This window comes from Argiope bruennichi, chromosome X2 (genome assembly GCF_947563725.1).
Source record: "Argiope bruennichi chromosome X2, qqArgBrue1.1, whole genome shotgun sequence".
Taxonomy (NCBI): Eukaryota; Metazoa; Arthropoda; class Arachnida; order Araneae; family Araneidae; genus Argiope; species Argiope bruennichi.
Window position 1 is genome coordinate 95,343,219 of NC_079163.1, and position 19,243 is coordinate 95,362,461.

The following is a 19,243-nucleotide window of genomic DNA, read 5'->3' on the forward strand; positions in this document are numbered from 1 at the left end:
ATCTTCATCCCCCCTCCCAAAAAAAAGGTTACAGTAACTCTAGTATGTCATTTTCTCAGTCTACTAAAATTCATTTAAAAATATTCGCGCCTGCAATTTGAAATTTATGTCGAAAATAATATTTAATAATGATAACTAAAGCTAATTTAATCTAAAAGAAAAAAATTTAATGTAATTTTAAAATATTGTTTGGTGCTCTAGCATGTATCTTCATACAATTCATTTTCGTTTTAATGTTGTCTGTTATTTACGAAAAATCAAAACATTGAGATGTTTTCAGAAGTGAGGGAGGCAAATGGAAACACTATCATATTTAATATAATTTAGGATGCATGTATTCAAAATAATGCTTTATAATTTTATTTAAAACTTAAAGTACTATGTCGTAGTAATGATTTTGATTATATTTAAATAAAATAAATTTGCTCGAAGTACCATGACCCTAGGCAAATCTTTTCGTGTTTATCATTGCACAAGCAATGAAAATAATTCGTATAGCGTCCTTTTAGAACAACGAAATAAAAATGAAGCCTTGTTATTTGAAGCCGGATATATCAAACGTCTCAGTAAGATTTCCTCTCATTTTTTAAAGAAAAATTGACCTGTACCTTTACATTCACCTTTCTTAAATCACTTGCTTATTTTCTATTGATATTTTTATTGTAATTTTAGTTTTAAGTTTTCATATTTATATCTTAAATATTTTTTTGGTTATTGTCAGGCGGACACTACATAAATTTTAAATATTATCTTAGTTCTTTTTGTATATATTGCATTACATTGCTGAGCCAGTTACTTGGATAATATCTTATAGGTGCATTTATAACAATATTACAGATGATAATGTTGTTTGCATTTTATGGCATATTTATTTATCTCATTCTAAGTAACTGTGGAAAAATAAAATATGTTTGAGTTTTCCTTTTTCAAGCAGACTGTTAAAAGCAAGACAATTGGAAATTTTACTGCAGCATTTAATTTTTACTAGTTATGAGACATAATCTGTGTTTCTCAAACCAAGTATCATAAGGCTTTTGATTTTTAATGGAGAATTTTCTGCATGGAAAAAGTTATTACATTTCTTCTTATTTCATGACATTATGATACAATTTTTATTTTATCATTATTAATTTAAAATGTGTATTGCTCCATAAATCTGATAATGATTTTGTTAAATTAGTCATCTCACTGCATCATTTTATAAATTTATTTGTAGCATAACTAGATCTTTAGATGCATAAAATTTTTTTTACAAAAGGTTGATGTATGTGAATTTATACATCTTTTGCAAATTTGCATTTCAAGTGTGATAATTTATTTGTATCATTTCCTGCTATTGTAATAGTTTCCTTTTAAAGAAAAATTTATTTTCTTTTTCTGTATACCAAAGATACAAAGGGTATTTATACATTTTTAGGCCAATTTTAATAAATTTTTAAGAAGCAAATATTTTGGAATAAAAATTTGTGGCAGCAGCTTATTATTTGAAATGAGAAATGTTGTCCGCTACTTTAATTTTTTTTTTTTTCAAAATGTCACATGTAAACAAGCTGTGATTTAAAGGATATGTTTTTGTATTTCCAAAGAGAAATATTCCTACTCCATAATTAAAAAAATAAAAATGTTGTGAAAGGCATGGTATTAAAATTTCTGAATGCAAAGTAAGCAACATTGTTAATCAAAAATACGAAGAAAAAAACAATGTATCATTTGTATATAGAAAGAAGATGCCAAATGAATGCCCCTATAAGGTATTACCATTCCAATATTTCTGAAGTGAAATTGCTGGTAACAAGGGAGGGAAAAAAACCTGCTCATGCACTAATCAGTTGAAAAGTCTTTAAATACATCTCTGATAATGATAAATAAGATAATAAACTAAGATTTACTACTTTACAAAGCTAAAAAAAATATATATAATTTATCCTAGCATGTGCCGAACAATTTGTAGAGCCCTATATGAAAATTGTTTTACCCATTTGATACAGCACATTTTTTGGAGGCAATCCCCAGAAGCTGAAATTCCATACTGACTGATAATTACTATTTAGTATCATTGCTTGCACAATGCACTACCCATCTTTTTGGCTTGGAAATTCTTTGCAAGCATGATGTGCAGTCCATCTCAAATGAGTTTACAGGTGATAAATGGAAATACATTGTAACCCTTGATGAAGCACCAAAGATTCACCAAAATGACTGCAAAAAAAAAGGGTCTATTTATTATTGAAAACAAAGAGAAAAAGTGTACAAACATGGTTCCATCAATGCGAAAAAAGTTTTAGTAAGTATGATTAAAGCAGGGTTCTCCCATAATGGGAAATTAAAAACAAGAAAAGTGGAAAAATGTTTTAATTGTCTAAAATCATTGTCAAGAAGATTTTACATTTGAAACTTACAGAAAAAATTGAATTTTTCTTTCCCAGGTGACTTTTAAAGTTTAAAGCTTTATTAAATCAAAGTTACCAGTTAGATTTTGAAAAGTACCATTACATTTGTCGAAAAAATGAAGATTTATACAGGTATTGCATATATACTGTTTCAACATATTCCTACAAAGTTCCTTGACATTTCAACTATGGACTATTCTGTCTTTGACCTATTGAAAAAGCTCTTTCTAAGCACCATCTGTTGTGATAGGTATCATAAAATGATGGACTTTGGAAGATAGTATAAGAGAAATGGAAATCAGTATCCCTAGAAATTTTATGAAAAGCCTTTCTATCATGAAAATCATGATGTGAAATTATAGTCCAGAAAAAGGGCTGAAATATAGTCTTTACATTTTTAAATTCTAATTTAACAGCCCCCAAATCATTTTTAAAATGTGTTAACACCTTTCGTATATGAATGATCTCTTTGTTAATATGTTTCCTGTAAATAATTTTTTTTCTACCGTTGATAGTTGAAATTGATTATATTAATTCTTTTGTATTTATTTCTTTGTTAAATTATTTTTTATGATATTTTTTATTAACTTTAAAAAGAATTTATAAATTAAAGAAATTTTATAATATCTTCATTGTGCTGATTTGTTAATCTTTATGAGTTTATCTTTTGTACTTTTAAGTCTCTGGTATTAAATTTATGTATGTTTTAGCTATTGTTGCCCAATATTATTTATCTTTAATTCAAGGGAAAAGAGTGCAAGGATTTTTTAGTAATTGGCTCTTTTCTATTCCTACTGTCATTGTTGATTATTGAATACTTTAAAATTATTCATGAACACTGTTATCTAAAATTAAGTTTACAAACATGAGACATATATGTCTTGGTGTTATAATTGGTTATTGTAAGGAAATCTTGCACATGCATGCTTGATATAACGAGAAGCAAAGAATGCCACAAAATAATAGAATTTTTTTTCTTTATATAAAAATCAGACAGTGTAGCCATTGTATAATACCTCATCTTTTTAGAATCACTTTAGACTTTGACCTTCACTGGTCTCATAGCTAGCCCATATATTGATGATAAAGTTGTTGATCATAGATTGTTGCAACAAGTTTCATTTTTTAAAAGTGAATATTTTAAAGCCAAGAGGATCCTGATAAAGGGATTGACATCATGTAATGGCTCCATTTAGAATATTTAAAATGTGCTGTATTAGTCCACTTTGGTGACTGCTGAATTTGTTGTTCTACTATCAGAAAGTCATTAACAATCTGTACTATATAAGGCCTCACTTACTATCCAAAAGCTTTCTCCAATAAATCTCAGGAAAAGCATGGTCTCCATCCATATAACACTATGCGATTAAAGCATTTTTTCAACAACTTGCAAAGGTATGTAGCCATCAAACATGTTGCATCCTATCAACAAGTCAGAGTCCTTTTTCACCAACTTCATCATCTGCATTCCTGTTCCTTTAATAAATGCCATTCTTTGTTAGAAGGTTGTAGATTTTATCTAGATGAATATTTGTTAAATATTACTCTTATCTACTGAATCTGGACATTATTTAATATGACCCTCATCTAGCTGTGCCCTAGAATGTTTGTTATTCTTTGCTCTACTAAAGTTGTGCTTTATTCTGCAAGGTGTTGAAGGGAACATAATCTGCTAACTGTACAGACATAAAACTTCTTCTTTGCTTGGAAAAGGCTTACAGTTTTCATGGATATTGGTTTCTATAGTTTCAGCAACAAGATCTAATATAACTTAAGTGAATTTTCCTCATTATAATAATGTTTGAATGTAATGCCATAACTTAGATATCACCTTCCAAAATATTCTTACAATAGAGTAATATCTGTTTGAAATTTCCAAGAACCCAACTGCACTATTATTGATCCCTTTACACTTGTATGTCTCCTCATAAGCACCATTCAAGACAGTAAATCATGTTCACATTTTATTTATTATTATTTTTTTAATTTTGACTTTTAAAAATACTTACAGAGTGGTAAGACGATATAGATTAATTTAAACTTAAAAAAATTATATATATTCATTTTTCTGGGCAATAAATAAATTATTTTATTAGGTGAATAATTATGCATTAAATTACTTTTACAAATGCGAAGGGTTAGTATTTTTTTTTTTTTTTTTTTTTTTTTTGACAGAAGGAACTGGAAGATTCTGGAAATATCAGATGGCATGATTTTGGGGCTAAAATGGATTGTCTGAAAAATGTTTATCCTATTTATTTTGTTGTGTTAATGTTATGGGTTTGGCATGCTAGTATGGAATTTCTTTGTAATAAACTAATTATTCAAGATGTCACTTTTTTCATGATAGCAGCTTTAATTTTGAACACCAAGTATATACTTAAGTATTGTCATAGCAACAATTATAACTTATAATTTTAAATGAAAACTCTTATTGAATTGCAAAAAGTTTTACTTATATTATTGTTCTGTTAATGTTCAGTTTTTCCCTCCTTTAGATTTGGCAGCTACTGAAGCATGCAAGAAAATTTTTACTAGACTTCCAGATGCTTATGGGTGTTTAGGAATTCTGCAACTGACTCAGGGTAAGTATATGATACATAGAAGATCTTTGTTTAAACATGTCTTATCCTGAATGAGTGAACTGACTAATCCATACGGATATTGTTTTTAGCATTGTATAATAAATAAAGTAACAAATCTGTTATTGAAGGTGTTTGATTATTAATTTTTTTTGTGTGTGTGTGTGTATGTGTGTGAAATCTTCCGTTTCTTTTTTGAATAATATAATCACTATTTTCATATTATATTAACCAAACCCTTGATTCTGTACTCATTGTTCTTTATTTACTAGTGAGAATTTTGGTCTGTTTAAAGGGTAATGTTTTGATTCATCAATTTAACATTTTCCTTTTTTGCATATTATTCTGCTGCGGCTTGGTGATAAGGTCTCATCTGTGAAGCCAGAGAGTTCCAGATACAAAGCCTGATTTAACTAAACAGCAGCTGTAGCGGTTTGGTGCATGTTAAGTTCATTTGGAGCAAATGTCTTCTCACTACAGTCTGTGTATTTTCTGTAGGCGGTTCAAGGTCACATTTTCTACCTCATTATTGGTTGTCTGGTACTAGTAATGCGGTAGAAAATGTAACCTTGAACCGCCTACAGAAAATACACAGACTATAATATGGTGAAATTTGAGGGTTAAGGGTTTCCAGCTTAGATAATGTCATCTTGACTTGGTTTATAATTATTAGATCCGTTTCAAAATATTCTTTGTGTGGCTTCCAAATGGGACATTGAGATAACTAAACTAAATCTTTACACTTGTTACTGTAATTATTATTTTTTTTATAAATCATAATATATAATTTGTCTTGTTCTGATAGGATTTGTTATGGGGACCTTCAGTAGATAAATAATTTTTTTGATAGTACATATGTTTTAATTAATTATGATTCTAGAATATTCATTGAAAATGTAATGCATTTTGAAAGATTAAAAAAAGCCTGTATTATTCTAATGTCTTTTTTTAATTGAATCTTTTAGAGTCACATTTTGCATAAATAATATATATATATATTTATAATTATAGGTGAAGCATTTGTTCAGTATTTATTATTAGTGAACAGCTGTTTATCTGCTGGAAAAGTTTTAAACAGTGAAATATTCAGGATAACTGAAACAAATTTTATTTCTCTGCGCAACAATCCACAAGATATTGAGAGGATTCAAGAGGTTCGTAAAGTGCTAAATTCTGGTACTTTCTACTTTTCATGGTCATCTAGTGGTGTGCCATTAGACTTGACATTATGTGAACAGCGATCTCAGTTTGGTGCCGAGTCAGACAACCGATTTTTTTGGTATGTTGTATTTATGATAAAGTTTGTTTGTTATATTTTTGAAGCAATCATGAATTCAAATCAATTTAATATACTTTTTTATGTTATCATTTGACTTTGTATTTTGTAGAAAAATTATGTTGTTGATTACAGAAGATGTACATAGTTCATTCTAGTGAAATACACTTGAAATTCATTTAAATAGACAATTCTTTTATCAATTATTAATTTTCCTTTTTTTTAAATACTTTATTTATACAGTTACTTAACTAATTGAATGCAGTTTATTTTCATCAGTAGCTAAAATAAACTAAATGTCATTGAATTCATCATGAGACAAACCTTACAACTTAGGCTAATTTTTGAAGATTGGTGCTTTTTAAGATAATTGCAGTAGGAAAATTTAAATGGGGACATTTAAGAGAGGGAGGAGAATAAATAGTAATTTTACTACAACATAAAATTTGAAATGCTTATATATTTTCTTTTTGTACAGAAATTAGTTAAAATAGTCCTTTCATGAATCTTATTTGATGAACCCTTATTTACCTTAAAGTGGCATTTCACATTTTGAAGTTATTAAAACTAATAACTTTAGCTGCTTTTTCTATTTAGTGTGCTCCAGTAATAATAATAATAAAAAAAAAAAATGCATTTCTTGATATCTATTGATCTTGAATTTTGATTTACAGTTACAAAACTTTCTTTTTTAGTTCTTTTTAGGGAGGGAGTGGCAATTTGTTTTCAAAAGAAAATAACTATTCTTAAATGAAATATCCAGCATTCTTTCTTTGTAAATAAGAGTATTTTATTCTTATTAAAAAATAATTTTGGTTTTATCTTCCTTATAACATGAATTGTTTTTTTATCCTTAAAAAATAGATTCTAAAAATTTTAAATGCATTTCATGATATGTTAATTTTTTTTCTGTAGGTATTAAAACAGTCTGCTGTTATGCGAGATATTTTTTAATTATTAAGAATATTTAGAGTAGCACTGTTTTAGCATTAGGAAACTGTGTGGAAAAAATAAGAATAAGGAAATAAGTTTTTTAATCATTTTCTTAATACATTTTTTTATTTTAAAAAAATTGAGAAGTTCAAAATTTTGACTATTATAAGTAAATTTCTGTAGTTTTTTTCTAAATTAATTTTGAATTTCAAAAGAGTTGAAAAACAAAACCAAGACAAATTTTGTAACCACTTCCTCTTCATCCCTCTGAAAAAAATTTAGTAGTTGCCTAATTTATTAAAACTATGAGCAATCTTTGATTTGATTAAATCATTTTCCAGTTTCAAAACTTTATGCATCAGTAATAAGTTGACCATTCAAGTTTTACTGAAATTATATTAAATATGAATTTCATGTTGCATCATTGGAAGGAGAGGGTCATTTGTTTCCGGCATTGGTATTTACCTTCCCAGTCTTTGAGTACACTGTCCTTTTCTTAACTAGATTTTCTGAAAGATAATTTGAGAGTTTACTGAATCAGAACTAAGCAGATATTTTCATCTCCTCAGTGATGCAGTTTGCTTATTATTCAGAAATTTTATTTCCAGTTCACTTGAAATTAATTAAAGTCCTAGAAATTTTCTTGGTGTTATTAGATAAAGTACAATGGATTGCTTTCCATTAAAGATATTGGTTCATTTGAATACTTGTTTGGAGTTTGTCTGATAAAATTCAAAATTATAAAGTTTGTGGACATATTAAAAAAAAATAAATGTAGAGGGGAAAAGTAAGCCTAGATTACCTAACTGAAAAATTGCAATGTTGCAAGCATGATGTATGAATCAGGTTAAGTATATAAATCTTTAGTATATGAATCTGTTAGCATTTTTCAAAAACTTGCTGCATTGAGGGAAATTAAATGGTGTAATTTGTGTTCATAGAGTATGGATCATTGATTATCCAGTATTTAAATTTGGCAATTGTTTCCTAAACCTTGTCTTTGATTTGTTTTTTGTTGTTGTTGTATATTAAGATTTTATATTCTTGTATGGTATGAAATAAGTAATTTAAATTTGCAAAAGTATTAATGGGTTGAAATATTAAATGGCTAAACTTCAATTTGACTTTCAACATTAAAAAATGGAAATCATCAATAGATGAAGTCATATTTAAAGAATATTTTGCTTTTCTCATTCCTTTACTTTTTTTTTTTAGAAATATTTATTAATGTATTAAGATAATTAAAATGGTGACTACTATATAATTGTATTATAATTTTAAATAATAATTAAATAATCTGAAAAGCTAAAATAGTTCTGCCTTAGACTGAAAATTTCTATCCTCTGACCTTTCTATTCCCTAACAAATCATCTAGATTTCATTTATGCTGTAAAACGTTTTAGAGTATGGAGAGGAATTCTGATGGGTTAGGTATATAATTTTATTCCAAAATAAATAATAATTGAAGGATTCTTTATAAAGATGTAAATATAGTTGAATATTATCTTATTATAAATATATCTTTGAAGCGATTGAAAATTTATTGATTTTGATGCTCCTTTCACTTGTGAATAATTCCTGCTTTTTTCTTTTTTTTTTTTTCATTTTGTGGCACTTTAAACAAAACATATACTTTGCTTTAATTAATTTTTATTCATTTTTTTGTTAATTTTATTTACAGGAATAAAACCATGCATATCAGCTTTATTAGAAACGATATTGATTGCCAGGATTGGTTACTTAAAGTAATTTGCGGTGGAATTGAGATTCGCACAATATATGTTGGTCATTTGCAAGCTCGTGGTTGTATAATTTCAAGACTAAGCTCAGAACGAGCTGGTACTCGATTTAATGTTAGAGGTACGAATGATGAAGGTTGTGTTGCAAATTTTGTGGAGACAGAACAAGTAAGTTTACTTGTTCTTCAAAATTTCATAATTAATAATTTACAACTGAATATCGAATCTTTGTCTGTTATCACCAATGAGAATCTCTTTTTTTTTTAAAAAATATTATAAAAATATTACCATGCATTACTTCTTAACTAAATATTATATTTTTACCTTATTAACTCTATCATTTAGATATTCCTTTCATTCTTTTATAAATGACTGTTAAGTTGAGCAATGAAATGAAGAACTTAGCTGAACTTTCTTAGTATCATTTTTCAGCTATATTGTATTTTATTTCTTTTTTCAAATTCAAATACAATAAGAGAGTTTTATTGGAAAATTGTTACAAATTATAATTAAAACATGGAATATTGTTTGTATTATTTTGGCTGTGTTGATATGATATTTTACTCTTAAATATATTCTCTATTTATGAATAAATATATTTTTATATGTATTATTTTTTATTAATGTGTATGATAAATTATTTTTAATCTAAAACTATAATCAAATTCTATTCCTAATACTTTTTATAATTTGTATTTTCAATCCTTTTTTATCAAAGATTAATTTTGAATAGGAATTGCAAATAATCTGTTAGCATTTTGGAAATTTATAAATCTTTTGTGCACTTTAAAATAAGCACTGTTGTAAGCTATTATCTTTCTTCTGTATCTTCTACTTTCTCTGGAAGTAAATCAGTATAAATGTCATAAAATTCTTGAATAATTAAAAAAAATATTACTAAAATTTCTCAATTTCTTTAATGTTATCTATAACTAAGGGACACTTTTCTCTCTCTTCCATCCTTGGCAACCCAATCAATTAGAGAATGTGTTGCTTTGCAGCAGTTGAATTCATTGGCATTGTCACTTCATTAATGAACTACTAGACTAAAAAAAAACTATGCAAAGAAGAGAAAGGAATGGAATGCTATGACTTTTTGTTTTTAATCTTGGATTTATTGTGCTAGCATCTATGAATAGGAAACTGTCTTTCTATAATTTATAAATTGTAGTTTTTAAAATGCAATAAAATTTTAAAATCCTAAAAGCTCCTTATGAAAGTCATAAATTCTGCAAAGAATGATAAAAAATTCTTAAGTGAAATTTAAATTAGCCGAATATGATGAATTTCATGAAACATTAAAGATTTTGGTTTTTCTTTTTATATATATAGAAAGGTTATGTAGCATGGTTGATTATATTTTTCACAACAATTTCATTCTTTTCAGGTTATTTACTTAGAAAATAAAGTTTGTTCCTATGTACAAATACGAGGATCAGTTCCTCTCTTCTGGGAACAACCTGGACTACAAGTATGTTTTTCTTATACTTATCAATATCATCATCAACAACAACAATAACAACAAAAAGCTTAATTTTTTTCTCTTTCATGTAGTATTTACTGGTTTTAGCTGTCATCACTCATTTAAAGCTTAATTTTATAATAATTTTGTGATGTTTAATAGCTTTCTTCTCTTGTATTTAATTTATTCTCTTTGGTTTTTCTTCTTTTTTTTTACATATCCTTATCCATAGAATGTGTTCAATTCAAACAGTAATTTACTAAGCATTTTTATTTACCTTCCATGCTATAAAACACGAGAAAATATTTTTGTGGAAAGTGTTAGTTTGTTTTAATATGTTAATATCTTCCATTTACTGTTTCTTTGGAAAACCTTTCAGAGAGCATGAAAACTGTCTTAAATAGTAGTAGAAAGGAGTGTAAGTATTCTGTTTGAAAAAAAAATATTTCTATATGATATTTAAATTATATTTATAGGTTGGTTCTCATAAAGTGAAATTATCCAGAGGACCAGAAGCATCAGCACCTTCTTATGATAGGTAGATTTTTATTGTATTTTTTAATTCAGTTCGTTTCAAGAATTACCCTAGCAAACCTTTAGGATTGGTAATTTTTTACTCTATTAATTCGCAAAAAATCTTATCTTATGGAATTCACAATGTTGTTACGTTATTATATATTCCGAGAGTGATGATGGACTATTGCAGATATGAAGTGTGGGCAATATAAGGAGTCATATGAAATAGCTTTATTGAGCGCCGGCTGCTTAAAGAATAACAAATGTGTTTGTAAAAAGTTGTATAAACATAAAAAAAAAATTGACGAACAGAAAGAATAATAAATGTATATTTTTATTAGTAAGGGATGGGATTTCCCTTGTCTGTAAGGTATTCTAAAATCAATTTTACTTATTCATTGCAAGTTTATGAAGCAATTATTGCAATAGACTTACCTATTTTTCGACCATTGTTTTCAGTATTGTGTGCTTTACAAGTGCACATGGAAATGCTAAAAGTTTTGCAAAACACCTTACACATATTCAGTAGATTTTAAATCTGAGACACAGAATGGCCAATGTATGGTACTTTCTCTTTCTAGTGATTCATCCACATCATGAGTTCTGTGTGATCTGGCATTAATGTCAAAAGACAAAAATATGGGGGGGGGGGAGTTTGGTTCAATAGCTCGTCTGATTATATGCTTATTGGAAAGATTTACTTGCTGCCAGTAGCATATGCCAGTGACAGTTATGCTCATCTCAAGAAGTGGAGTTCTATTCTCCTACTCATGCAAGAACTTTTCTGCTACTAATAAGTTCTCTTCTTAAATATTATTAGGATAACACCTGATTCCCATTTCCCTCTATATTAATTGGTACCCAAAATGATTTGTTATTCTAGATACCCTCTTAACGTGTAAAGTGGATGATGCTTTAAATTCTGTACTTTCTTTTCTGTTATAAATACTGCTGTTTATGGGCAAGAATCAATGGCATACATGGATAGGTGATATTTCTAGAAATAGTTTGTAAAAGACTTAATGAGATCCTTAACATAATCACAGCCATTGGATTTTCAATGCAAAGGTCAGTTTATAAATTTAATTTTTTTTTTTTTTTTTTTTTTTCAAATTCAAAGGAATATTATGGTGAAAATAAACTTGAGAAAAATCGAATCTGCAATGTTTGATTTTTCTTAGTTTGAATTGAAATATTAAATTTACAGAAATAAATATTCTTACAATCACGAACTATGTACTGAATTCTATATTGCAAAATTTCTTCAGTTACTTTCATTTTCTTGTCTTATATGATCAAATGATTATTCAGATTCAATGTCTTGTTTAACTAGATAATTCAACAACAGAAAAATATAGTTATTATGATGTAAAAACCATACTTTTATTTTCTTTTAATATGGGTCTGTTAGATTCTTATCTATAGAAGTATTCAAACTTTTTTTGAATTTCTATTTTCAATTCTTAGGCATTTTTAAATCTAAGATTTTACCTTTGTCTCTTGAAAAGTAGTTTTCTGTTTTTTTTTTTAAACTATATATATATATATGAATTCCTTTTCTATCTTTAACAATGGAAAAATGTAAGTTTTCTGAAAATTGTGATATTTTCTCCATTTTCCTTTAATGCAACTAATGGGTAAAGCTCTTAAAAGTTCATGAAGTTACTTTTTTTTTTACATTCAAAAAGTCTCTGTTAATTATATACATTTCATTTAAAGATGTTCATATTTTGTAGTAAAATTTCCTGACACTACAATTAATTTTAAAGATATTTTAGCTGAAATACTTTGTTTGAATGAATTCTATTTTGCTAATTTTTTTCATCTAAATGTCAACATTTTCATTTTTCAGACACTTGACTCAAATTGTGAAACGCTATGGGGATCAAGTTTTAATTAATCTGCTGGGAAGTAAAGAAGGAGAAGCTATGTTGAGCAAAATGTTTCAGGTGAAACAAAACAAACTGCATTTTTCTTTATGCATATTGAAAGTGCTTAATTTTTCATAATCTGTTCATTTTTTGATGAAAATGCCTAAGTTTCTCTCCATCTTCTGAAAAAATAGCTTCTGTTTTTAGATAGTACAACTATAAAGTTAAAAGAGAAGAAAAGTATTTTGTAAAAACTAATATATCAACATCTCTGGAAGGTTTATTTGAAATTGAAAACTTCAATTTATTTGAATTGTATGAATAGAATGTAATGATTGTGAATTAAGTTAATTAATAAATTTTAGGCATTTTTTTCATAAACAACCATTTTTTATCAGTAATATTACATTTATCTCTAAACAGAATTTTGAATTGATGTTCCTAATTATGTATTAAAAGCGTTTCTAAAATTTATGATAAATTTAGTAATATGTAATCAAAAACATCTTATTAGGTTTTAGCAACCTCTCAACCCAATATTGAAATGTGGTTTTTATTTATTTCAAAAGTTCTGCTTGATAAATCAAGTCTGTAATCAAATTATCAGTGTCATAAATATTTACTGCTTCGATTTATAATTGCTTTTCATTCTACATATTAATCACCTTGGAATTTAAAACATACTTATCCACCTGCTTTAGAAATAAAGTAAAAAGTTAAATGAGTGTGCTTATAAACATGTAAAATTATAACTGAGGATCTTTCGTCTAGAAAGATTTTAGAATACTATTCAGATCCAAGAATATATTGGGGAAAATGTCTGATTTACCATCTTCTCCAGTTTCAGATATAGAATTGTGTGATGTGTTTGTAATCTTAATTATTGCATTACCTAAGTTTGTTACCTTGAATCAGTTGATCAGTTTTCCTTCAATCTGTATATGTTATGGTATTTGATGATTGCTTTTGTTACTTACAATTTGATTAAGATTACAAAACATTTTAAAACTCTGTTTGAATACTATTTTTTTCTCTTCATTCTTCTTTTTTGCATTTATTGTTCCCCTATATTCTGAAATTCACACCATGTAAATATAGCATTTTTATAGCTGCAGATTATTTTTTTTCCTATTGTACTGTGAATAATAATACTTTAACAATATCATCATATACCAATTCTTTTCACATAAATACTGTTGTTTAATTTTGATCTGTAAAAATTTTAATGCGAAAAATTGGATGTAAAACAGATGATAATAATGTTGAAATACTGTATTACGATGGGTAGTAACTATCAGATATTAAATTTAAAAATAGTTTTGAAACTTATAAATTTTCTGCAGATGTTCATTACCAGTTATTTAAAAAAACGACATTTCTAGCGCCAAATTTTAAATACTGATTTCTAAAATTATTTTAAGGATTTGTTTATGAATCTGTGAAAATCTGTTCACTCATTTAACTATAAAAAATACTGCATAAACAAGTGTTGGAAATATTCTTTCTTAAAAAAGCTTATGATATTGTAAAATGTCAATATTCTAGATTTTATTTGCTACATTTTATTTTTACCTTAGTGCAAAAAAAGTGCTGTTTAGACAGTCTGCTTTGGATAGATGTTGATGGAGGAAAACTGTTAACAATTGAAATTTTTGTAAACATGTTAGTAAATTGTATGCTGAACATGTATTTCTCACAAGAGCAGCTAATTTTAAAAGAAATTCTAATATTTATTTCCAAAATGCAATTCACATTAATCTCCTAATTTTAAATAATTTTTCTTTAGTTTTTGTGAGGTAGGGTGTGGCTTGTTTTTCATGTGATTTTCTCTCAATTTAAAGGCTTTATTGTAGAAAATTAATCAACATCAGGAAAACATGGTCTCAAATTATCAGAATACTTTAATTTTAAACTCTTTTTAAAGGCTGAAATGTTGATGGCCTTGTCCTTTTTATTCTGTTCATAATTTGCTTACAAAGCTATTCTATGAATTTGCTGATGTATGGTAGTACAAAAGCCCTTCATTGTCAGTAATGTTTCTTTGTAAATTTGAAATCTTTATGAACCTCCCAAATTTGAACATTGAAAAAAATATTAATCAGAAGAATTCTTATATAATTGTTTATTAATAATTAAGGGTTGCTTTTAAATTTATTTTATTTGTTAGTATTAAAATTTCATTTACTGTGAGTTTTCTCATCAGTTGCAGTACTTTGATGAAGCAATGATCGCCAATTAAATACACACCATCAAATAAATGAGTGGATAAATCTAAAAGTATAATTTTGGGCATTTTATGAATTGCAGTTGAATATATGCATAAAATAATGAGTGATTGTGCATTTAACATGTTTTACAAAAAACTTATTTCATGATTGTTGTATGTATTCTTACCCATTTATAGATTTAATATCATATTCTCTATAAATTAATGATTATAACTTATAACAAATTGTCTAATTTAATTTTTCAGGTAAGGCAAGTTGTATGAGAATTCAAAAATCATGATTGTTTTGAGAAATATTTTCTGAGTTTTATCATTACACTTACCATGCTTTACTATTATCGTATTTGAAAAAATAATTAGATTATTAAAGAAATGTGAAACCAACCACTTACATTTCATTTGTTATATATTAAAAGTTATGCTAATCTTTTTATTTATGAAACAATAGTGCTTTTAATTGTAATGTAACATCTTTGCTCAATCTGCTCATTTTGCAATATATATTCAAATTTCAGAGTTACATTTCTTCATGAAATAATATTCATGTTTTCAGTTTTTCGTGTCATTCCTTCGTAAGTATAATTTGTTAGACATACTGAAGATTTTTTCTGAAAGATGGTTCATTCTGTAGTAAATGACAGAGTGCTGAGTTTTCATGGATCTTTTTACATAATTGATATCATGTATTCATGGTAAATATCTTTATTTACACATTTTATTTATTAGTTTATCTCTCGTTTTATTCTTATTTAGAATCATCACAAAGTGTCAAGATATAGCAAAAGCATTCCATATATAGCCTTTGATTATCATGCACAGTGTCGTGGTGGTAAGCAAGAAAACATAGATATTTTGAAAAGAAAAATTGCTTCCAATTTGGAAAATTTTGGATTCTTCTATAAAGATCCAGATGGAGTACACAAGTAATTATAACTCAATTTTGTTTGAAATGTTACCATTTATTTATTTTTTACATTTTTTTCAGAACCCATATTTTTTTTTATTTTCTAGATTTTACACTAAGAGTATATAATCTTTAGTTAACAATCTAAGCATCAATTAATGCATTTACAGTTATATATTGACTTTTTAATAATTAACTTAACTTCTTATAATGGTTAATTACAATAAGAAATAGATATTTGTAAATTCACTAATACAACAGCAACTGATGTGTTAATGGACTTATTGTATCTTATTTTAAAGAAGTAGTAATTAAATAGTTTAATAGACTGGACATGTTTAAACATATTGCTAAACTTTAACACATTTAGCAAGCAAAAACTTTGTTGAAAGATATAGTCATTCATTATATTGTGGAATGTCAGGTACTTAGTTTAAGTAGGTGACTTTCAAATTAATTTTTATCTCATTTATGTTTCTTTTTCTCGAAATTATAACTAAGTTATTTGCATATTTTCAGTGTACCTATAAAATTATCATGTTTATATTAAGTTCTATCAAGTTGAAGAGAATTTAGAAATGTGAATATTTTCTGTTCTCACCCTGTTAGCAAATGTTTCTTGGATTCCAACAATGTGTTGTTACTTTGGCTTCTTTGCACTTCTACATGGTAAAATTTTAGATACTAATAATTATTATTATTTTGAAACAAAATTAATTCAAAATATAGATTAACTCTAAAAAATAATTAATCAGTATCTACTTAAATAGTAAACTATTCTGTTATTATTCAATGAGATAATGAGTGGATTAGTATGTTGAAGAAGTTGAATGGTTATCCGTAGCCAAGTATTTAATGCATTTTTTCATATTATAAATTCTATTTTAAAATAACTATTTAACTGTTGGCGATTTTGCAAGGATTTCGAGGACCAGTCACTTAAATATCATATTTTTGTCATCTATATTTTACTGATAAACTTCTACTAGTCAATTTTATAGTCTTTATTTTTAAAAATTGTTTCAAAGCATCTTGCATTTTATGATATTACGTCATTTGTCTTCGAAAACATCTAAATTTCAAATATTCTTACTAGGTGTACTAAAGACATCACTCTTTAAAGTGGCTAAAGTCTCACTAAATGTATTAAATTTCAATAATTCTTTGTACATTACTGATTTATATTCTCTAAATGCACAACAATCATTGATTAACAAAGAAGCCATTTGTAAGACTTTTATTATTATTTTTTTTTTCATCTATAAACATTGTATCAAAAGCTTGAATTCACGATTGGTAAACTGCATTTTGAATCTTGATTCTACTATTTATGTAGTTCTTGTAACATGCCTCATCCATTTGTGTAAATATTTTCACATTGATGAAGAAAGAAATTTCTAAACTATGAGAATATGTTTACTCAAATTGATATGCAATATATTTCTATTTTTATTTAAACTATGTATGTTTCTTTATCACTTTTCTCTGTGTTCTCAAGAAGTTTTATTTGGAGTTTTCTTTTATTAACATTGTTCTTAGAGAAATAAATTGTAAGTATTCATATATAAGTTAAATTAAATATTTTGGGTTGAAGGTAAGGAATAATTATTTAAATTATAAAATAATTTTACTTCCAATCCTCAATCTGCTACATGAATCATTTAACATTATCATTCTCTTAACAGTTGTAAACAATTTGATTATTTTTCTGTTTGCATTTTATTTTTGCAGATTTTGGCTAATACATAAATAAATTGTAGCTATATTCTGTTTTATATTTATCTGTAAAATATATATTCTTTATCCATTAACAATTTTATATTAATCCATTTATGAAATCTTGAAATGTATGATGATTTTGTCCAAAAGGAAATGTTTATAATATTATTGATTTATTATTTAAACTTCTGAAAATTTAGTAATTAAAATGATTAATTATGAGTTAATTAGTATTATTATTATAAGTTATGGAAAATGCATTTTTGAAATTCTCCCTAACAAAGTCAGTTAAAAAGCTATGCACAACCCATTGTAATGGCAAAATAAAATTCTGTAAATAAAAAATTACTTTTCTTGGAAATGTCACTCAATAAATGATCAATCTACTTCACTGCTGTGTAGCTATCGTTATTTCCAAGACATGACTGCTTGATGTAAAGCTCTTGAGATTGATCACGACACCACTTTTGTACTCTCACAAAAGTCTGTTTGTTATCTCAAAATCATTTCCCATTTAGATAAACCTTCAGTCTTCTAGACAGTTAGAAATCAAATGATGGACAGCTGTGACTGTATGGAGGTTATGGCACAAATGTCTGTTCCATTTTATTAACATTTTGAAATATACAGGTGGCAACCAGATTTACTTTAGTCTAATGCATTTTAATGTCAGTTGTGTTTAAATCTGGTTTCTTACTTTATAAGGTATGCAGCAGATTGTCTATGGGCTAACAATATTGGTCTTTGGTAATGGTAATTTCTTATTCAAGAAAGTCTGTAGAAGTCAATTCCTGTGATCCGGAGGGGGAAAAAAATGTCGTCATGCTGCTAAAAATAACAAGTTGCATCTTTCAACATAGAGACCCAGAATGCTTCCAATTAGACTCTGTTTAGAGAAATTTGATCATTGTACATTGTTGAAGTAAAATTTCACATTGATAGTCTACGATGGCATACTAACTACAATAAGGAATAAAAATTAGGTATATGGAAGGTCCTAAAGACCCAATATTTTTAACTAAACAATTTTGTTCCTTTAATGCTTTTCATTATTTAGCATTAGAGATTGTGTGTTACTTTTTCTAAACTACTCTTTAAATAAAAAAAAATAATAAAAAAAATGATATATATATATATATATATATATATATTTTTACTGTAGCTTCTAAAAATTTTAAAATATCGTAAATATATGTCTTGTATTCCAGAATTACCTTACTTAGGGGATGATCTCAAGTGAAAGAATATTAAGTTGCCTGATTTTGTATGCATGTTCTTGCTTCCCTAAAAACGATATTATAACTGGTTAATTGTACAGTCACCAATGACAGTTTGTGCCCTTTTAGTAGGTCTTCAAGTACACTTATTATGGGGGAGTTTATTTTATGTCATTCTAAAAGTCTGTATGATTAATTAATTACACATTTAATATAATATATATATATATATATATATATATATATATATATATATATTTCCCAAAAATATCCATGTGTTCTCTTTTCTTATTGTTAACTACATTTTATTTTTACAGATGCCAAAAAGGAACATTCCGTACCAATTGTTTGGATTGCTTAGATAGAACAAACAATGTTCAGACTTTCATTGGATTAGAAGTAGGTGT

General features: G+C 26.7%; 1 protein-coding gene across 1 annotated transcript in view; it reads left to right on the top strand.

Moving 5' to 3' along the window:
• The first annotated feature begins 257 nt into the window (after positions 1 to 257).
• Positions 258 to 19,243, top strand: part of LOC129960133 (synaptojanin-1-like) — a 42,708-nt gene continuing 23,722 nt past the window's right edge. Inside the window, exons 1-9 of the mRNA XM_056073291.1 lie at positions 258 to 566; positions 4,889 to 4,975; positions 5,984 to 6,251; positions 8,863 to 9,088; positions 10,308 to 10,391; positions 10,859 to 10,920; positions 12,751 to 12,847; positions 15,750 to 15,919; positions 19,154 to 19,235. Coding sequence (XP_055929266.1) covers positions 437 to 566; positions 4,889 to 4,975; positions 5,984 to 6,251; positions 8,863 to 9,088; positions 10,308 to 10,391; positions 10,859 to 10,920; positions 12,751 to 12,847; positions 15,750 to 15,919; positions 19,154 to 19,235 — 1,206 coding nt within the window. The 5' untranslated portion in view covers positions 258 to 436. The remainder of the gene's footprint in view (positions 567 to 4,888; positions 4,976 to 5,983; positions 6,252 to 8,862; positions 9,089 to 10,307; positions 10,392 to 10,858; positions 10,921 to 12,750; positions 12,848 to 15,749; positions 15,920 to 19,153; positions 19,236 to 19,243) is intronic.